Consider the following 22847-nt stretch of genomic DNA (forward strand, 5'->3'; position numbering starts at 1 on the left):
TACTTCATCGAAATTTAAAAAAAAAAAAAAAAAAAAAAAAAAAAAAAAAAAAAAAAAAAACAACAACAACATATACAGCATACCAACACTTGACATTTCCAATGAGCCAAACACTTCTCTTCAAAGTCAGTAAGTACAGTCGAAACTCGATATCTCGAATTTCAAGGGACCGTGTTTTTTATTTCGAGATAACCGAAATACGAGTTATGAGAAGGGACGTATGGACGAAATGATAAAAAGGACGGTTTAGTTACGAGAAGTTTTAATAAAAAATAAAAGCTGTGTCGGCACTATATACGTAAACGATTCCGTACAGATTGTGTTTACCAAAGTTTTCAGTTTTTTGAAGAATGAAAATGATACTAACCTCAAATGTTTTTGAGCAAAGTTCCTTTTTCTACCACGTTTCTCTCCCGGAGGATTGACAGCATTTCGATCTGACATTTTGAACGAATGATGTTTTTCCCCAAGAAGTTTTTTTTTTATACATTCTCATCGCAATTACCTCTAATTAATCCTTATCAAAGATCCCAGCTGTTCAAACTAAATAATTCATTAGTTTAAATTAAAAGCAATTTGCATAAAGTTTCAAAAACAAATGACCGCTGATTAAGAAATCAAATGTTTACATCAAGCAATTATCATTACGGCACGTGCAAACAAGTATGACATCATCTCACTTTGATAAACGCCGCACCTTTGATGTGTCGGCATCACGGCTCTCTGGTTAGGCAATAAGCATGGGCAGGTGTTAAACACCAACCACATTCACGATGAGATGTGTGAAATTTCATCGCATTTTTTTTCTCACTTCGACTTACCGAGTTTACAATGCACTTGAATTTTATTGACGGGACTGAAAATCCCTTTCGACATATCCGGAGTCTCGGTAAGTCAAATTAGGCTTAACCGGAGTTGAAGTACATATATATAGAAAGAAATTTGACGGGACTTGAAAATATCTTCGACTTATGCGGAATTTTGAGGTAAGCGAGTTTGAGATACAGAGTTTTGACTGTATTTCAAGTAAGCAATCTATAAATCTACAAAGAAAAACAAATCCGCACGTTGCTTTGACTATTTATTACAAAACTGCATTGTTACAAGTACATTGTTAGTGATCAACGATGATATCCTATATCCAGCTTTAATTACAGACAGCTTTTTTCCATTCCATTTATAAATACTTCTCTGTAGTACTAATTGTTTACATAGACCAACAGAACATGTATAAAATTGTTGAAATTGCATCTAATATGTTTTTACATAGTAATATCATATGATTTTACCATAGCATCAATTTAACCCAAAATATCCGGGTCCGCCGAATTATACCATATACACAGTGAAGCTGGTCGTTAGCTATATAGTATGCCTTTGTTTACTCAATGGAATTCAGAATCAGTTATTTTGATATCAAGAAACATCCAGACATTAATCTTCACAGTCGTTGCACTGTCGTAAACTTAGGAAAAACAATTTTATAACTCCCGAAGAATTAACTCCAAGATCTAAGGACGCATCCTAATGAACAATGATATACTAGTATTGAGAGTCCGGAAGAGATGACTGCAGAAACTAACTAAAAGAACCTAAACGTCTTAAAACTGAAACAATTTACTCTTCAAACAATGACAATGTCTTGATTACAGAATGATTTTTAATGTCTAGGATCTCAAATCAAACGTAAAATACAATAGATGTAAATCATTAAATCATTAAACATATACTGGTTTGTATTGTGTTAAAAAACGTTGAACATATCTTGTATAACGTATATTATTCTATGTCCTATTACGTACTGCTTTTATTATGCTATATATTTCGAAGGACCCTTAAGGTGATATGCTATTGTCACATCACACCTTATTCTGCTGAAACATTACAAGTTATTCTTTGTCTACCTGGTACAGACAAAGTCATTTGATAAACGACTCTTGTACCTGAAACGACGTCAACACAAGATACAAAAGTAATACCATTCCGCAATATTGACCCAAATTGCCTTTAAATGAATTGCGTTAGTTTAAATCTACGGAAGCTAATCTCACAAACTCTACATCTGTAATCTAGAGTACATATTCAATTACGCTACGCTTAGGATCTGAAGACGTGCTATTGATAGCGTTGTTGTGACTACCCTTCCGCCAGCAAATCAGAGCCTTGCTGTCAACATTTCGTAAGTGAAAGTAGAGGTTTAAAAAATTTATATTTAGCCTGTGATTTTCATATCTATAATTTTTATGACGACCACATCGCGACACACCCTAGCGTTTTGAGAGAAGATATATGTCACGGTATGAATTTGGTCAAGTATGCTGTCAGACAACTGGTTAGCTCAGTCAGTAAAGCACACGCCCTGTAAGCGAACTCGTTGTCCCGGCTTCGAGCCCCGGACTTACTGCATATTGACATTCAACGCTATTTTGATGGTCTGACTGGTTCAATTAAAAATATGTGTGAAAATAAAAATAACTTCGGAAATCTAAATATACAGAAAGATAAATGTGAATGGGTCATCCTCAGATCTTCAAGTACTTTAGTCAGATTGTCTATATATGTTACTGAAAATTTAGTCATAAGCTTTAAGACAAAAAAAGTGGTGTCGTGGAAAGTATTAATACATTTAGAACGAACCAGACGGGTTAAACTGAGCACATACGATAAAATTATTTACACAATACATTAAAGAAACGAGACTCTATCCCTTTAAGTTCACGGTAACAGGATCAGATCAATCAAATTCTTCAAATATATTTTTTTGTGAAACAAATTAATTAAAAAAAAAACTGCAGTTTTGTGTCATACAAATGTTTCGAAAATATATACACGATTTCATTCAAATTTAGGCAAGATATTAGGTTACCTTATAGGAGTTGTCCGCTACTCTTGCCCCTTAGCCTGCTGGCAGCAAGTGGTTCTGCCTTTGCGACTACTACAGACCACGATCAGCCTGTACATTAGTGCAGTCTGATTATGGTCTGCACTGTTCGCCATTCCATTAGTATCTTTTTGGTAAGCACCCATTATAACAGTTAATGGTACTGTCCAAGTTTGAAGATTGACAAGTTAATTATAGAAATTTAGCAGGGTAACGGAAAGAGGATACATTCCCTGTTTGATGCATCTCAATTTGTGTTTGACAATCGTTATGAAAATATAAGTATGTGATTAAAAAGTAACAATAACACTATTTACTGTAATAGTATTATTGGTATAAATCCTTAAGCAAATATATAATGATATTCTTACAATGTCACTGATCAGAAACAGTGAGCACATCAAAAAAGATAGCTCTTACAACTATATTACTGATCAAGACCAAGAGGAAATTGATTTTTTAGCATAATATATCACCAGTTAGTCAAATTCCGTTAGTAAACAGTTAAAATAAGATTTTCCACAAGGAGTATTTTACAGAAGGCTTTATAAAACTGTCCATATCCGTCAGTATGATTTGCCGAAATAAATGAAAAGCGTCTTCAGGAGGTTACGATGAAACGACATTTCCCTCCGCAGACCTAACGTCCGACACCAACCTGGAAAAATCAAATCATGAACTAAAATAATCCTCATTTACCAGAGAAGAATATATAAGAAACAATATAATCTTCCTGATTTCTTCATACTATTGCTACCATTAAGCAGTGTATATAGAAATAAAAAAAAGACTGTTATCAAGTAGGAAAATAAACGTGTACCTTTCCACCGCTTCCATTGCCCATGCAAAATTCACAAAGTGGGCACACTAGACAAATATTTGCTTCTTTTAACATTCCAAATTCATATCTGGTCATTGCTTGGTGGGCTGGAAATGTAAATATTTATCTGTATGCTTCTTTTATTAATGGAGTCTTTTGAATTTTTTGTATAATAAGCTGACGACTGTGCCAAAACTACTGATAAATATCAATGAATTACAAAAATTATCCAGTCTAAATATATCACAGAATCAGTAGAAACATTTAAGATTTAATTTGCTTCGTGTACACAAAATACTGTTATAAATTTAGAGAAAATGTCGACGTTTTTTCAAAGACTTTATATGAACAGAGAGAAGTCTACAGAAAATTCTGCCGATATGATGAAACCGCAACAGTCTAAGATAGAGATATATTCATACTGACAAACATAAAGTACCTGGGTCGTAATAGTCATACACTGATACATGGCATGCTTGACTTTTTACAACTGGGTCTTTTCTGTCCATTTTAACATCAACACATACTTCCCCATTCTTGTCAACCTTCCAAAATAAACAAACATCATATTTATCAAGTTATATCAGCTAAAGTCAAGATCCAGAACTTCACTGAAAAAGCTATTGTATCTTTCGCCAGTAATTGGGTCACTTTTTAAACTGCGATAAACCTTTAAATCCCAGTTAACGCGGATAAGCATTGATGCATTCCGCTACTTTAATGGCGTTGAATATTTGTGCAACAAACTGAATTGCACCTTAATGAAACAATGTTTATTAAAGAATTGGATGTTTAAAGTTATAAGTTTTCATCTCTGAATTGTTGTAACATACAAGTATGTCCCTTTTCATTGAGAACAGATGTATCAAAGTACTTACGCCATCGAAGTAAAGAGCGATATTCCGTCCATTCGCTTCATGTCGTTTTATCAAACTCTGCGCTTTCAGAAAATCATTATCAGGTTGAAATCCAGTCGGAATTTCAACTTCCATTATCAGCATACCACTTTGTTCTGGTCCAGTCCAACTGTAATTAAATGGAAAAGGCGCTATTGCTGTTTAAACTTAAATTTTCCGTACTAGATATCTTAAGCAATTGGTTTCACAAAATGTCACAACAGCCTATCGACCAATCAACAAACTTATTTTACAATTGAAATACATTTATTATGTACCAGCAATGAATTTCGATCACACAAAATCCAAAGCAATACGAACTTTAAATTCATGTTATTATGCATACGTTTCGTCCTCTTTATTATGATGAAACAAGGTGTGACATCTAAGCAAAATACCCTAGATTAATGACTGTAAGGTAATGGACACGTAATAGTTTACCCCCTTTTGAAGAGTATTCAGTTCCTACCATTAACCTATTTTGACTATTTTTTTCAAGAGGGCGTAGGTTCAAGCCGCATTATGACTAAGCTTTTATCTTTATATTTCCTTTTTTGGCTAGTAAATTAAACTGTTTTTCAAGTATTATTATTGATTCATTGTACAAAAGCGGAAATGTTTCAATTGATAAGCCATTTGTTACTGTTAAAGTGTATTTTACTTTTGATATAGAAGGATGCAGAGCTAGACATCTTTGAACTCACTGGGATACATGCGGTCAAAATTATTTATTTCGCTTTACTCTTTAGTTTACATATTGTGGAAGAAGTGTAGGTAGATTTTACTTTTGCGCCATGGTTATTTTTGAAAGAAGAGAGCAAAATGTTAAGTTTCACAGAAATCGGCCATATTTTTTTCAGAGTTGGAGCTAAATTTCTGTCCGATTAAATCCTTTTACATACAGCTCCCTCAAAAAAAAATATCGACCGTTTTATTTTGTGTTTCATAAATGTCTACCAATACTTTGACGTTTCTTTTATCATAATTATTGGTATAATGAATTTTCTGCAAACGTTTTGTATAGTGGTTATCACTTTGAAGTTTGTCTCTATTTGAGCTTTACGGAAAAATAAATTATACAAAATTTAAAAGAAACGACACGGTAACAATTCTTTGAAAATTGCAACACAGTGCGAAACAATATTAACTTTGAGACTGTATCAAGTTAATGCATTTTGAACATTACTATTATGGTTCCACTAACTTAAGAATAAATAAGCAATAAAAACTCCTGCAATCAAAGATTTGATAGTCTAGATATATAAATATGAATCAAGATAATACATGTACATATATGAATTATATAATAAAATCTGCAAGAAGATCCGTTGGAAGAATAAAACGAAACTAAACAAAAATAAAAGCAGACTCGGCTTTAATGAATCTGTTCAATGGAGGTTATGTGCAACACCCTGCACGCCTTTTAAGACCGGCTTTGGTATTAAAACAAACTCTAGGACTTAAATAACACATTAAACATTAAAGATTTATGTACCTCAAACATGCCTTAACCGTCACTGTATTTATCGTCTCTTTTGTTATTGAAACATCAACAGCAATGTAGTCATCAAGCTCATTACCAGTCACGTAAAAGGAAGTTGTAACCTACGAAAATGTACATTTTGCATATGTTAAGAAATGTTATCAGTTGACGCTAAACATTCTTAAAATGAAGGCCTTTATTTAACTCTCTGCCGATGATATCAAGTTATTAATCTTCAAAACTCCATATACTCAACCGATTTCCAAAAATGACTAACATTTACAAGACTTACATCAATGACCGCTAAACCAGTCCCTGTGATCTGTATATCGACACTGTTCAGCGCGTTTGGTATCTGCAAAATATTTAAAATAAAGTTCACATTTAATTCACAACGCGTTCCGTGTTGGACGGCCACTTATGCTGAAATTACATCAACAAAATAAGGTATACAAGGAATTGCTTCCGATAAACATTCATTAGCCTAAAAAGCTGCATTTCAAAAATGCGGCCTCCTACAACCGCCGCAATCTAGGACAGTGCACATACAAAGCATATCACATGTATAACGGCAAACGAACAACTGAAACATGTGTATGTCATTTATCTAAATAGAGGGCAATCCAATAAATTAGAAGACACAAACGGTTAAGGTATATCTGATACGAGCATGCTTCATACAGAACAAAAGTTACTAAAGGAAATGGTCCAATAAAAGTCTTCGGTAATTTCCATTTAATTACTTATTTTTGTCAGGCCATTGCCATTGTTTAGACCTAAATAAAGCTCAAGGCACACATTCCTTTTCGTAAAATGCTGCGAATGCCGACATCACATACGAATTATATGTAATATGATGATAGTCGTTACATGCCCAGTACCTTATGATATTGTGTACTCCTATATGCAAGTACTACATACATGAATAAGAACTGTAACTCTAGTATGTATTTACCTCTATACTGTGCACGACATCGAAAGTAGAAGGGGTCGCCGAGTATGAGTCGATGGAATCTTGACCGCTCAAGATACTGAAATGTACACCATAATCCGAAGCTGGTCCAGTGCCGACACTGCTTGAAAAATCGGAGAGAGCTTGCAAAGAAACGATTGTGTCCTGTCAAAATAAATTAATCATGTCTAGCCGTTGCGCTTCATAAGAGTAATTCATATGCTTTTTTTCAGTGTAAATTCGAAATGTTTTTCATCGAACAAACATCGTATGTAATGTTTTGAAAATTTAAATTCCTGTGTTGACGAGTAAAAGATGTTTCTATCTTACACTGAAGCAAACAAATTTTCATATTATTTCTTTGGTGGGTTTCATCCTGATTTACTCGTGCTACGTCATGCACATTTAGTACCCTGGAAGACCTAATCTGAACGTCAGGTCGTTAATACGGTACAAGTGGAATATTTTTAGATCATAAGATTTCTTTAACATTTAACACGATAGAGTGCATGTCTTTACGTTTATGTATGATAGCAGCTGGCGGTTTAGTGCTGAAACGCATAACATTTAATCCAGATATCAGGGGTTGGAATCCTGGTCCAGGCACTAGAAATTACTGAATTGTTTTTGAACGTCCCCAACTAACTAAGAGACCGGTATTGGTTCTAACAAGGAAAGGTGACCTTGCATATATCGGTCCTACATACCGAGCATGTTAAAAAAATACAGAATGTCTATTCGCAAAAGAGTTAGGCTAAATATCTCTCTCTCTCTCTCTCTCTGTGTCTCTGTCTGTCTCTGTCTGTTTGTCTGTCTGTCTCTCTCTCTCTCCCCCCTCTTTCTCTCTGTGTTAAGGCTACATACCTGAGTTGAACGAAATCCCCCTGTTGGATTACGTTGAGAAACAAGCCATTTCACAATTGGGAAAGCTTCAGATGTTCTTCCTAGTTTCATGTAAGTCAAAAGAGCATATGAGGACGCTTCTATGTCTGCAGATGGAGCTCTTTTTGCAAGAGATCGATCACCTGTTTCTCTTTTTGCAACTGCTGTTGATGCCGTCCAGTACTTTTTATCATCTATAAATTATTATTAAATTTTACAAGGGTATAATGTGGTATTCAGTTGTTATTGCACTCATGAAACAATACTCATTAATCTTAATAACTGGTTCTGCGTTATATTTGCCAGTGTTGAAATGTGAACAAAATTCTCAATGTACCGAACTCACGACTTTATAATTCTTATTACTTTGCTCTGCTAATATTTTAGGGCCGTTATATCACAAAACCTGTATTAGTTGCAAAATATCAAAATTGCGATAATGAAATATTCATGAAAAAACATTCTTTTACCTTTTAAATGTGAAAAATTAAAGGATTTATCTTCATTATTTCAAGACATTTAATGGTTAGTCCCTTAACAACAACAGAACAGAGAAAGAAAGGGTTGCTTTACATGAAAATAGAATAGCGTAGAAATCATGTACCGGGTACATCACTTTTCAAAATAAGTGTCTCTTTACTTACTGATACTTACATTGAATGCCGTAAAAGGACTGCATAAAGGGACGCCACCTTCGGACAGCTTAACGCCCTTGAAATCTCACCATTTTCAAAGAAATACAGTAATATAGATCTTCGTTTTGATGCATATGCAGTAATGTCCCAGTACTTAAGTTTCACGTAACTATGTTGAACGAAGTTTTCAGTAATTCTTAACAAATGGCAGTCATTTTTAAAGGGATATATTTTTTTCAAGAAAATCTTGAAGTATCCAGTCGTACAAGACAGTACGGTATATATGTAATGGACAGGTTGATTGTTGGTACAGATATTGTTTGTTTACCAAACATTTCTGTGTTTTCGATGATACACCCCTCATAAACCTTAATATAGTCATTTAGATTAAGAGACGTGACGTTTAGCATGTCATATAAACTGTATGACGTCTTCGTGCTTGGTGTGTATTTTGAATGGCATTTATACAACGTAATTATGCACGTCACTTACAAAACAGCATTTATTTGAATATATAGACACAGTTTAAATTGTCTGGTTTGTGAGGTTTTCATTTCTTACTATCTTCGACGCCTTTTGACGCTATATATCGTTGAAATTGTGACGCACAAACAGCAATTTACTGGCATAATAACAAAAGGTTTCGCCCTTCTTTGTTAAGCAGGGAAACAAATCGTGTCGTGTTAGAAGATTATTACTGTGTCATTCCATTAAAAATCTTCGTTATTACTAACAAAATGATGTTATATACATGTATGCATATAAATATGTGATTTCAGAAAACGTTAATACATATGTTCAAAATCTTTTCGTAAGATTTAGAAATTTGAATGCTTATAATTTATTTTGATAACCTAGAATAAAACAGAATGTACTCATGTAGACACGATGATTTATGAAACAATATTCTTCGTTCCTTTGAAATACTCCTTTTTAAAGGCTTATAATGACTTTGTTTAAAATGTGGCTGACACTTTTTCCATTTTGAACAAAACATATCAATTTGTGTTAAATCCTATTAACCATAATTGTTTTCTTTAACAGTTGCCAAAGGTTTGAATACTGATGAGCAAAGTAGAAAGTTTTATTGAATTTATTTTCATTACCTCCCTTTATGACTCTAACTGTACAAGTTCATGTGCAGTTTTGAAAGTAACCATATAATTATGCATAACACTTTTTGAATAGCTGTCAACCATATTTATGACATAAAATTTTCAACCTTATGGAACTTTATACATAAGATGAGATAAAATATAACCGTCAATTGTAGCAGCCATCTTCAGTTTCTTAAAACACGTTGAACCGTGTGAACTACTGGCACTTGCCAGGGCATAGCAAACAATGGCTAGATTGTATGCGTCATCAGCAGTGTGCAGCCTCAATTCTAAATATGTCTTGCCTTTGGTGATTGCATTATCGAGCTTGTAACCCTTGATAAATTTAACGAGATAATAAGAAACATTATTCATAGGCTTATCAGTTTAAAGACACATGTAAATGTCAGCAAATCAATAAAAGATTTGTTAGGTTTTTTTTACATTTAAAATACAACAAATGAGCACAAGCGAATATCTTCAAAACTCAGTGGAAGTACCATCTTTACCTTTTACGTAATACAGAACTTTGATACTTATACCGTGAAGTCTTTCACAATTAAGCCACCAAAACATACCTTAAAGGTTAATCAAATAGCAGCATTCTCTCTAGCAGAACAACCTTAGAAATGTTTGAATTCTTACCAGGACTGATGATATGTTTTTGTTCTCTAGCAAAGATATCAAAATAAATGCTGTCATCTTTATTCCCGAGGCAGTGCCCGCCTGAAAAAAAGAAGCGTATCTGAGTCCTGCGATATCTGTACTTAAATTAGATAATAACGTCTTGAAACACTGTAAAATGTTTATGCTTTGTAAATGTGTAAGAGTTAAAACACTACGCCTAAGTAAATATTTCCTCGTGTGAACCAAAATATGTGTGTATTTTTTCCGCCTAGTCGTACCTACTGCAAAACACTTTTGCGTCGCTGGCGCGTTTCTTAATTTTAACTAAAAGAGAAAAAATATACCCATTTGGTTTGGAACTGAGTTTGGAAAAAAATGTGTAAAACGTTAGATTGTTTAAAGAACTTTACGAAGGCAAAAACATGGAAATTAAAATTTACAACCAAAAACATTATCATGTTCATTGTTTTGTGTCATATATTGACAAGAGATATCATTTAAATTGCACATGTAAGAATATTATGCAGACAATTGTGCAATCAAAATTATGGCTAATTAAGAAAATGCATCTAATCAATCAATCGCAAATGAACCTCATATGTCAAATGATGAGAGTAAACATAATTGCACCCAAACATATAACTGCATGTTAGCCTAACTTTGAAATAATACAAAATTTGCGCCTACACAAATACTACACAGTCGTTCATTTTCAACAATTAATAAATATTTGTCATGAGAAATTCGACATAAATCTAATAAAACCGCATCCTAGTACTTAAATATCAAGTTTCACAAAAGACTAGCGTGATGAGAAACTATGAAAATATGACAAAATGTGTTTATTTTGTTACAAATTATATTATTTCAAATCTAGCTGTAGAATTGTTTATATATCAACATTTACCAAATACATAAAAATTTAAAGCAAATTTTTCACTTATTTCATACAATTTACAATTATATGGATGCAAACATAGCTGTAGAGCTTTTTTGTATGCTTTTGATAGATATATTAGATTTAGAGCTAACTAACCCAACCTCCACTAAATTCATATAACTATGTATTGTGTAATTTAGTTCTAGAGCTAATGTTTGTTAAAGGTATCAAATTTAAATCAAACCTTACTTGCATGCTCGTATGTATAACTCTTCCAGGCTCACGGAAAGAGCCGTCAGATTGCTGACAAGACAACAGCCAGTTCATAGCTTTGGACATTATAACTTCATCAATTTGAATAAGTCCATCAGCTTGGCCGAAACATTTCAGTACAAAAGCTGTCAACCTTTAAATGAAGTATGTAAAACATGTGGCAGTAATTATATATCATATCATAATGCCATGTTTCCAGTTAGATCATGCCTTAGCGCTAAAGGAGAAGTTTTATTTATGTATGTTCCTGTGTTCCTACTAACAACGAATTAAGATCAGAAATTAAATGTCTAATGTTATATCCAGTTGAGAATTACAACCAAAAACAACATACCATGAACTACCTGATGGGTCTATGTTACCGAATGCACTGAATGAACCGTCGTTATGCTGATATTTAAGTTCCTTTTGAAGTCCTAGAATTTTAATGAATAATCAATGAGGTCTCCAAGAAGATCACTTTGAAACATGAAAAATAACTGAGCAAATTGCAGATTCAGGTTGACTGCATGTATTAATGTGAGTTAATGAAAAGGTCAACAGTCCTCACGCCCTCCTAGCATCAGCTCAAATAAATTTTGTTACGCAGAGATTAAATAGACTCAATGATTCCAAAGGCCCAGACACTATATACATTTACAGCTGTTACATAGCAATCAAGGACTGTTTTTACGAAAGCCAATACAATCTGTAAGAAGATCCTTATTTTTTATTAAGCAAAATAAAAACACTTGAAACTGTCTGCGACATGCCTCTCCTAATATTGAGAGTCGGCTACTTGAACCTATCGACAAATTTAAGATGCAGCATGAACACTTTAAAGCTTCTCGCCAACAGTTTGGTTGGAATTATTCTACATGTTCATTTGCACCAAGACTGGCACACGTTCTGCCACGTATGAGAATATGGACCGTTCGAAATTTGTCCTGCGCATTTTAGAAACTCCAATAAAGACATATAAAGAGGATATTCATTTTTTGGCATGAATATGTTTTTTTTTTTTATATTTTCATCGCTTGGTATTAAAATGAAAATATGAAGTAAGTTGTCATACCTAAAGATGAAAATAAAAACCATATTCGTGCAAAAAACTTGAATTTTCTGTTCAATTGTTCATAGATATAACTATGTATAATACATCTTTTACCATTGATCATTGTATTAAGTTTTATTAAACTCCCGTTTATGGCTGTAAAGTTTGTAAAAGAAAAATGTAAAAATATACAACATTTGATGATATGATTATCATGCAAAAAACATTATGTTTTAAACTTTCGTTGAAAAGTTGGTCCAACTGCATCATCATTTTGAAGGTATTTCTATTTTACTTTCACGTATTGTTGTCTTACAAAGTATGTAAAAATCTACATATATTACTCGTTTCATTCTGTAACATCTTCACAGAAGAAAAGATATAAAACTACCTTTTGTCGACTTATGTTATGCTGTTACGGGACTTCCGACAAGTTCTTAAGATTTCTCAGAACAAGCCAGGACGATGGACTAAACAAAGACTTAAATATAATCCCAATCTGAATTAAACTCAACTGAGAGTTTTAAACATACCTGTCTTGAGACTTTCAGTAGATTTCTTTTGAATTTCCGGTGTCAATTTCCCGACTGTTTTCAGATACTTTGTTATATAGATAGCAGGAGCAAAATTCAGCATCGTTTGTTCTCCACAACCATATGGTATTCGTATCAGGTTATGTAGACCCTCAAGGCTAGGAATCATAAAATTTCCTACAGAAAATTCGACATACATATTGAATATTAACGTTATGTATACATTTTGATCTTTGAAAATCGGAAAACAGCTTACAAGTAATCTGTATTTAGAAATGCACCTCCCTTGGCAAGGAAACCGGACTTGTACTTGCCAAAATATAAATGATTTTAACATAAATTCCTGTTTGTACATCGGGAAACTCTAACGTCGGAACGAACAAAAAATGAAATTTTATTTCGGCAAGAAGGCAGAGATATTGATGGTGTATTGTTTAGAAGGCTAACAATCCCTTATAGCGTTAGTTCACGTGCAGCCAATGCACCAGCTGTGTTTAGCATACATTAGGGTTGAATTGTCAATCAATAAAATTTTCAATAGCTGTAAATGTAAATGAAAATGTACATTTGTTATCCGTGTCATCCAATACAACAGACATCAGTGCAATTTGATCCGAAAATTAAAAGACCTAAAATGGCATAAATGACTTGGCTTAAATGTAAAGTAACGTTCATTAAAACGTATATCTAATCTGATCTAAATAATCTTATATTTGAACAACATCCATTTAATGGGCTATCCGCATTTTTTGTATGAAAAAAGAAAAAAAACAACAAATACAACACAAAAACAAAACACAGTAATTTCTTTTAAAGAACTCTTACCAGTAATTTTTATTTTCGATATTTTTGTTCCTTCAACCATGTCTACGGGGCCTTCTAACCCGAAAGTTTTTATAATAGGCTCATTGTCTGAGTTTACGTCTATCAAATGTTGTTCATTGACAGTTTTGAACACGCCATTAGGCTGAAATAGGAACACATTTTACTGAATGAGTTATATTAAGAGAAGTGTCTGCAAACATACGCCATTGGTGCCGTGTTTGCGTTAATATTAGCAGAAGGTGGTTCCCAATGTACGAACGGCGACTTGGAAAAAAGCTGATGATTACTGAAACGTTTAATATAGGTGTGACTGTAGATTAAAAAAACAGAGTAGAAATAATACACACTTGCCTGCTAGTGAACTGTAGTATCCCTCTATCTAATATATAATTTGACGGTTATACTTTTAAGTTAGTAATAAATAAGCAGATACGAATTTCTACAGCATTACGTTTTTGTCAAAACTATTATAAATCAAAGTGAAAACAAAACGCCATATTTACGTACCTCAAGCACTCATAGACAAAATCAAAAAATCATAAAACATAAGGTAAGATATAAAAATGAGCCCACTCAGTATACAACGCTACTTTTTTAGCATTGTTTTGAAGCTGACATTATTTCTTTGTAATTAAGTGACTCACCCTGACAGAGACAGTTTTGACCAGGATGTCAGAAACTGAGGTTGAAAAGAAACCAGTTCGCGCCATCACTGTTATATTTAAATCTCCAAGTGACTTAGGGGTGACAAACACGAAAGTTGAATGTCCCTCTCCTGCTTGCACCTAAATATATCGTTAACGTATCAATATTCATATATTTGAAAATGAGTTAGATATGACATAATGGTGTATTTCCATCTAGGCAATAAATAAATGATTTCGGATGTCACTTTATTCTTCAAAAGCCGATTTTCCACATTAATATGTCTTATTATTCAGTGAAATACTGTTGAAAAACGGCGTTAAACCAAAAAACAAAAACAACAAAAAAAAAAAAAAATATTCAGTAATAGGAGACACAAAAAGATAAAAAAATATCACTTTGTATTTCAATCTATTTATATTTTCAGATATTTACTACTACATCAACAATCAAAATAAGTGCTCGCTGATATTGCTACTTTTGATCATTATTTAACTAATGATTAAGGTTTGTATGTCACTAGAAAATATTTTATAAACAGTCACGTTTATCATTTGGTACGAGTGAATTAATTGCGTGTTAAAAAATATTAACATTTTATTCAATGACATTTCTCCGATAGATCAACAGTCGTGTCCGCTAAAACCAAATATCAAATAAACACGTGATTTCCTCAACTGTCATGTATACTTACAATGGTAGCAGCAGGGATCGGATGATTCGGATCCTCAGATAAAATTACTTGCAAAAACACCTAGAAATAGAAAGGAAAAGAATAATGGTTTCACGAATTTCTTTGAATAACCAGAGCCCAATCGTGGATATAACACAGCCTTTATAAGAAAGTCTATTTAATAGTATGATTGTATTTGATGTCTTTTTATGTGTTCGTGTAAAATAAAGTGACCTTAGACTAGTTGAAAATCATACAGACATTTGCTGATTGAAAGTCACTAAGGCTATCCATCTATCCATGCAGATGCCATTCCTGTTTAAAGTTACATTTCTTCACCTGTATTAGAACAGCACTCACAAGCACATTTGATTAACTTTGTTAATTTTCTTGATGGAAATGTATCCGGTACATTGTTATTGTTGGCCGTATGTCCAACATGAAAGGGTTTACCGGTAAGAACGATATTTGGCCGTTTCGCAATGGGTGACTCTCTTCCCTGTTACTTCTTTGTGTATGTTTGCTACTTCTGTGTTTTATTATTACATTTTATCCGTGTTATGTACATTCTGTATAAACATCATTGTGTATAAGAAGCACTGACGCCTGTTGACATTCAGAGTTTTGGATGAGTGGGTGCTTTCTATGAATATGTAGATTCTGATTTGCACTATTGTACTTGACGTTTTGCAAACAGTCTTAAACTCTCTTTTATGAGTCAGCATGCCGGTAAAGTTTACGGTTAGAAAACACACACATATTACAGTTTTACCTGTTGTAGAAATGGTAAGTAATTAAATGCAGTTATTTGCAAAAGAAATTCTTCGCCGAGGATGATAGAAGCTGGAAGATCCATAGTTAGAAAAAAGTTCTTCTTGACTGTAAACTGAAATATTCAGGACATGATATTAATGAAAGAAGATATGATTATCGTGGAAAAACAACATAACAACACCAAAATAGCTACTTATCACATACTCGCAAAAAGGTTTCATAATTTATAAAATCTGTAAAAAGATTCATTGGAAGCACAGAATGCAACCAAAAAGAATAACAGCAGACTAGGTTTGATTGAGTCTGTTCATGAGAAAAATGGACTCAACAACTTATGTATTTTGAAACAGCAGTACTTGTTATTTTTATGACAGTAGTTACACTTATTATGTCAATATGTTAGGCTAGAAATCTTGAAATATGTCTTCCGTTACTTTTTTTAATTTGAAACTTTATGCCACGTCTTTATTCTGTTGCGATGTTTTGGTGTACAAATGAATTTTATTCTTTAATTTATATTTTATCACAGCAGATTTATAATGCTCGTTGTTCTACATATTTGTAAATTAATGACGTAATATTTGAGCAAAAAGTAAGTTTACCTCTGGTTTATCAGAGCATATTCCGAATCCTGTAGTTGGGTTGACTGCAAACACTGATGTCACCCAGGTTGTAAGAGAGTCAGGAACTGTTCTGTGAATGCTGATTTCTCCAGAGGCACTAGAATAGTGTAGTGGAATAGTTAAATAAGAAAACAGCATGTATCTTTATTACATTCGTTGTATACATACTTGTCTTTTCTAATCAGCGTTTTCACTCCTGCACCAGGCGACCGACCGTCCAATATATTTTAGTATTGGACACAGCATTTTACGCACTGGAAGATACAACGACTTTGACTCGAATCTGAATGTAACTAGCGATAGAAGCATTTAACCGATAAAGTATTCACAGTAGGATCAACATTAATAATGTTTCTGTTTTAAAAATATGGAATTTTTTTTTTAAATGAGTGCTCGTCCAAATATACCGCCGTATTGCACTGAACAAAATGAACAATTAACAGATTAACAATCTAATCATTATATTTATTCGTACTGCTTGCAGTACCGAGCTGGCAATAAAGCAAATATTTTTGCTTATAATATGTAAAACATACTGTTTTTGAAATAATTAAAGAGAAAGATGCAATACACAATGTCATGTTACGTATATTGTCATATTTACAAATGTGATGGTCTAATTGCTTTGTCCTTACCCGATATTATACTCATCCCAAATCCAAGTTTCCGGAAATAGACTTCTGACAATTTCACCTAAATTCGGCCCTAGGATGAACGAAAAATAAATATATGTGAAAGCTGTTATCTACTGAAAAGTATCGGCAAATGCATAACGGGCATATCAATAGATAGACGACAACATTTGAAGACATTAAATAAACTATGATAGCAATTAACCTCCAAGCACTTGCAATACAGTTATTTTGTTCTAATGCAGAGTCAATTGGTAATTGGTCTGTGTGTCGTAAGGTCAATGTTTTATCTATGTTTAGCAAAGTCAGTGTTATATCTGTCTGTCAAAGTCAATGTTAGATCTGTGGGCGGCAGGACCAATGTCATGTCAGTGTGTCATAGGGTCACTGTTATATCTGTATGTCGCAGAATCAATGTCTATAATATCAGGCTGAATATCAGTTACCAAAAATAAAACTTTACATTTGAAACTATAACACACTTTCTATTTTACAAGTGTCTTAATATAAATGCATTCATTGTCATTCGTATGCGTCCTACATTCAAAAGATTTTCTGCATTTTATGCACTGTATCGGATAATGATATCTAAATCGGGCACTGAATTACTCTGCAAACTTCATATACAATCGAAATTCGTTCACTTGAACTAAGATCATTCGAATGCCACCCCTCGCTCGATTTCATCGTCAGGTCCCGGCAAAATCCCTATATGTAATGTATAGTTTTCTATGCCTCGGATTATCGATAACTCGTACAATTTTTGCCGGTTCCGTCAAGTTCGAGCGAACGATTTTCTACTGTAAGTAATGAAAATGAACTGTAAGCATAATTCCCACTCAAATTAATTTTGCTTAATACCACGAAATTAATGATACCTACCTGGAGGCTTAACTGTTGGCACAACTGAAATTAAAAATAGAAGCAATTTTACAATGTCTTTATTTTGCATTGGAGAAGAGTAACTATATTTTACACAAAAAATAATACATGTATAACATGTAAATAGTTTTACGATTTTCTTATTTCGAACGTTTTGAGTTTTAAACTTAAAGTTTGCTTAATCGAAAAAAATGACCAAGATAATCCAAATTTACAGAAGACAGAAAGTCTTCTCTCTGAAATGACTATTATCAAGCTCCCTTTTTCTTGTTAACTACACATTAAGGAACCTTTTCAACTGATGTTTACATTTGTAAATAATGTCATTAAGATACCTTACTATATAGGGTTGCAAGGCCCCGTGACTTTTGGAAACCGTGCACACGGGGAAAACGTCTCAGTTCAGGTAACATTTTGCCTATAATTTCCTAATAACTTTAACACCCAACTACGAAAGTGTGTGCTTTATCTGCACAGTTAGTGCACAAAATGCAGTTGGGCGGAGTGTTTGAGAAAATCACTGAAAACTGATTGAAGACATTTTGTGTGGAAGAAAGCAGCACTCATTTTGCTGTCTTCGACGTATTTTTGTATAAAACTATATCAAGTTATATGGAAAATATAGACAAAATGATACCCGAATCAGGATTTTTTATTCGTGTGTACGGTAAGCAAATTTCACGTAAGTTGTCCACCCTGCTATAACTGGCAACAAATTCGTTTAGGACAGAATGCTGTAACCCATGTACAATATTTACATACTAGAAATAGTCTTCAATTAGTGTACAAAAATTCTTAAATGATGAAGAATACCCTTTTGTTTCGGCTTCTTGCATATTAAAATATTATATATCTACATTTGATATAAAGTAATATGTGCGGTTTTAAATAGTTTATGTATATTTAATTGTGTTTGCATCAGCTAATTTATTATAAGTTATTAGCTTTGTATCAAGAAATATGCATGAGTTCTGCAGCGGAAATATTGCGCGACTTTAGGAGCCCAACATTTTCCGCTAAAAACGATTCAAAGATAATAACTTTTTCATTACATACGTATCTACACGTATAATTTATACAATGTAAATGTTCGTTCAACAGCCTGAATAAGATTGACAATACTGAACTAAATAAAAAAAAAATATACATCATTATGACACAATTTAAATTACGTCTAGCGCCCGATATGAAATTCAAGCGTCAGAGTATGGAAAAATATTGACATTTCCGGTAACACTATATATGCACGAGAAGAAGAAACGAATATGTAATGGGGTATAATTGCTGATCATGTTTTTTTTTAAAAAGAAAAAAACAAAAAAAAAAACTTCCAATCGTAAGTTCGCCTTTAAGCGAACAAGACGATAACAAGATAATACAATAGTTCGATGTTATCACGCGAAACACGATGCAAAATTGTGATGTTAGTATTGCGTCTTTTCTTCGTACGTACCCTCATGTGGTCTTGTCTTAAAGTCGTTTTTCCACACTATCACTCTTAAGCTTAAAAGCAAGGCAAAGTTCAATGATTGCTCAAACGGAGCACCCCCGTTATTTGGTGCTGGGCTTTACTTTACTTGTGTTATTTTTAGAATCATAATTTTCTGCTTTTTCACTAATACTTACTTGGAAGGCTGTCTTGTTTTACTGCAATTAAAAACATAATAAGCAGTTTTAAATTGATACTTTCGTAAACATGGTAAAACAAATGAATATGTATTTAATTAAAATGTTTACGACAAGAAAAAGAAAGCTGATAATTATCTCGAAGAGAACACACGATTTGCTAAAAATAATCAAGATATCGAGCGGTAAACGAAACAAAATTACTTAAACATGCAAATTATTGTCAACTTTACAAAAGAATTGCAGTTGTATTAAATACAACTTTATCAATTTTCTATAATGTATGACGTTTAAAAAGTATGTTTCAAGAATTAATCAAATCAAGTAAATTGAATAATAATTAAACGATTTCTTTGCAGAGACACTGATTTTCAAAAATGATGAGAAAGAATTTATGAACAGATGCTTATTTTTATAATCTACAATATCTCAACGTAAAAACCCAAACATGTTTATGTTAAATTCTGCTCGATTCGTGTGATTTCAAGAATCATAGCGTTTCTGTTTTCCATTTATCCATCGATTACTGATTAATGTGGTACTAACCTGTTGTGATTCAATTAAAATATACTAAGCAGTTTAATAGTTTTGCAAACATATATGTATACAATGTCTTCTTGAGTAAATAGGTTTAATACAGTTTAAGGATAACGTGGTGTAATAGCCATATTTCATATCTTGTAACTGGATGGTAATATTTAAATAAAATTTGGTCACTTTAAAGACATTCAAAATTAAAAACGTTTCACCGAGAGATTTTTCGAATTTTATCATTTTTTGGGGAGATAATCGGTATTGAAGTTAACATTGATGCCTATGGGAAATATATAATTTCTTTGATTATGAGAATCTGAGCTGAATTTCGAGAACATTTTGCGATAGAAAGCTGCATTATATGATTCTGATACAAATATCAAAAAGAAAACTAAAATTCCCCGTAGAAAAAAGGAGAAAATTATCTTTTTCTAGTTTTCAGGGGAGATAACTCATGAAAAACCAAAATTATCAGGGGAGGTAATCTAAAGGAAAATTTTGAGAACTTCTGTCACTATATAACTTGTCAAGATGCACTTTATTTCTATCGTTTGACATTTTCAAAGCTTACATTATCAAGTTGTATGTACGCTTTTGGTGAAATTGACGCCTATTACGGGTAGTCATCCTTAAATTTGTAAGTACATCAAAATTTCATTGTTAGCTTATTAAAAGATTCTCATTGTTAGCTGAAGCTTCTCATTGTACTGAAGATAATTTGTTTGTTTTGGATTTAACGCCGTTTTTTTTTCAACAGTATTTCAGTCATGTAACGGCGGGCAATTAATCTAACCAGTGATCCTGGATTCTGTACCAGTACAAACGTGTTCTCCGCAAGTAACTGCCAACTTCCCCACATGAATTATCAGAGGTGGAGGACGAATGATTCCAGACACAATGCCTTTTATCAAATCGTTACGGAGAACATACGCCACGCCCGGGGATCGAACTCGCGACCCTGTGATCCGTAGACCAAAGCTCTCCCTACTGAGCTAAGCGGGCGGGCCATATTGCAAGACTGAATTAATTATTACACACTCTTGAAAGAAAATGAAACTTAATGGCGGTAGAATGAATGGTCGCCTGCATTAAAGTTTGCCAAGATATAGCGGTCCATCATCAACAAAATATCTTCTTTCGGACACAATATATATACCGCAGAACATGACACAAAGAGTAGTATATATAAAAGACTGTCGCTATTGAACGATCAGTTGCTTCATTTTTAAACCGCTTTCAAATACGACGGTGGTAAGTTCTGCAAAAGAAAATAACTATGCGCTTTAAATTTAAGGAAACGGTTAATTTTGTTTTGTTTCGTTTAGCTTACGTAGATTGATACTTACGTAAAAAGACATTGTCTGCACTCCCTACAATACAAGCGAACATTTAATTCATTTATAATATTTACGAAGTAATCGTTCTTTATGTGCATATATAATGTTTTCTTAAAATGATATTTGGTCGTTTTCGATCTTGGAGATAATTAATATTATCTTTATTATGGATTTCCACTTGCGCCAGCATCTATTTACCACTCTTGAGCAACCAACTCTTGTTATGTCTGGTTTTGTTCTATGCTTCGAAAAGATCATTTTATGGATTTAATTAGCATTTCTTGCACATCCTGCGAGGTAGTGTGGGTACTTTAAGTATATCTTTGCATTTTTTAAAGTTAGTACCTTTCGAAAGGTTCATGTACATCTGACGTAGAAGCACTACTTTCTTTCTATATCATTTACTGAGACTGTATTTTATTATCCTGCTAGACTCACAGTAAATTGCGTATAATAGATCAAAATCAGACGATTATTTCTGGTTTGCATAAACGCGTAAACAAATCCACAGCTCCATAAGATTTCAATAAAATTGTGCATTTTTCCCACAAAACAGTCTTACTGAGATATTAACCATGTTGTTCGTTTTTAAGTTACATGTAGGCATAATGTAAATCACTTGCTTTATGAAAGTATTGGTTAATATCCATGTCAATTGGGTCTGATAAAAGCGATATTCAAATTGACTCATCGGCCTAGGCTTATAAACTTTAAATTCATCTCATCATCATACAATAACAAGTTAATATTTAATTCTGAAGGCTTTTACAAACCTGCCTACACGAAATATGTGCGGAGTATAGATCCCCAAACAACAGATTACCAGGAATAAGGCCAATAATTCGGTCGAAAATGTGCTTCCGTTGTGTAGTAGAAAGAAGTCCAAATCAAATAGATCTTAATTTTCCCACTTTTAGCGCAATTTCGTGTAAAACGAGTGCTTCAATCACAAGTTTTCACTGCTAGAATACATTCTGCATGAAATGAGACGGTTTCCATGTTTATACACCCCATATGTCAAGTTTTGCAAATCGAAACCGAAAGTTGTTTATTGTGCGGACAAGAGCAAATATGCGCCATTTTTAGAGTAGCAGACCACAGCTGTAACTGGCTGGCATTTTACTAGGAACTATTCAACCCCCTATTTCTTTTCAATTTTTTCGTTAATAATTATTTATGATAGAATTTTAACGAAAAATAGGTGTAGGAAAAAATGATATTCTATAAAGATACGTAAATACGACCTAAAGTTGTCATTTTTTATATGAAACAAAGAAGAATTTGAATTACTGACCTTCAACCAT

At 33.1% G+C, this 22847-nt stretch overlaps 3 protein-coding genes across 3 annotated transcripts in view; 1 reads left to right on the plus strand and 2 right to left on the minus strand.

Moving 5' to 3' along the window:
• Positions 1-22847, plus strand: part of LOC123541872 (CD109 antigen-like) — a 139329-nt gene that overhangs the window by 43084 nt on the left and 73398 nt on the right. The gene's annotated exons all lie outside the window — the stretch shown is intronic.
• LOC128551195 (CD109 antigen-like) lies at positions 1069-22832 on the minus strand. The gene is made up of 22 exons (XM_053531803.1): positions 21553-22832; positions 19673-19693; positions 18047-18070; positions 17168-17237; positions 16512-16629; positions 15908-16021; positions 15157-15216; positions 14462-14602; positions 13818-13959; positions 12993-13169; positions 11761-11842; positions 11403-11559; positions 10292-10372; positions 9811-9982; positions 7897-8108; positions 7036-7197; positions 6373-6435; positions 6093-6202; positions 4580-4727; positions 4141-4246; positions 3702-3808; positions 1069-3539 (listed from the first exon to the last, which is right to left on the minus strand). The coding sequence occupies exons 1-22, from the start codon at positions 21593-21595 to the stop codon at positions 3522-3524; spliced, it is 2328 nt and encodes a 775-aa protein (XP_053387778.1). The 5' UTR covers positions 21596-22832; the 3' UTR covers positions 1069-3521.
• Positions 21562-22847, minus strand: part of LOC123542548 (CD109 antigen-like) — a 39933-nt gene continuing 38647 nt past the window's right edge. Inside the window, exon 22 of the transcript XR_008368691.1 lies at positions 21562-21576. The gene's annotated coding sequence lies outside the window, so the exon portion shown is untranslated. The remainder of the gene's footprint in view (positions 21577-22847) is intronic.

This window comes from Mercenaria mercenaria, chromosome 19 (genome assembly GCF_021730395.1).
Source record: "Mercenaria mercenaria strain notata chromosome 19, MADL_Memer_1, whole genome shotgun sequence".
Taxonomy (NCBI): Eukaryota; Metazoa; Mollusca; class Bivalvia; order Venerida; family Veneridae; genus Mercenaria; species Mercenaria mercenaria.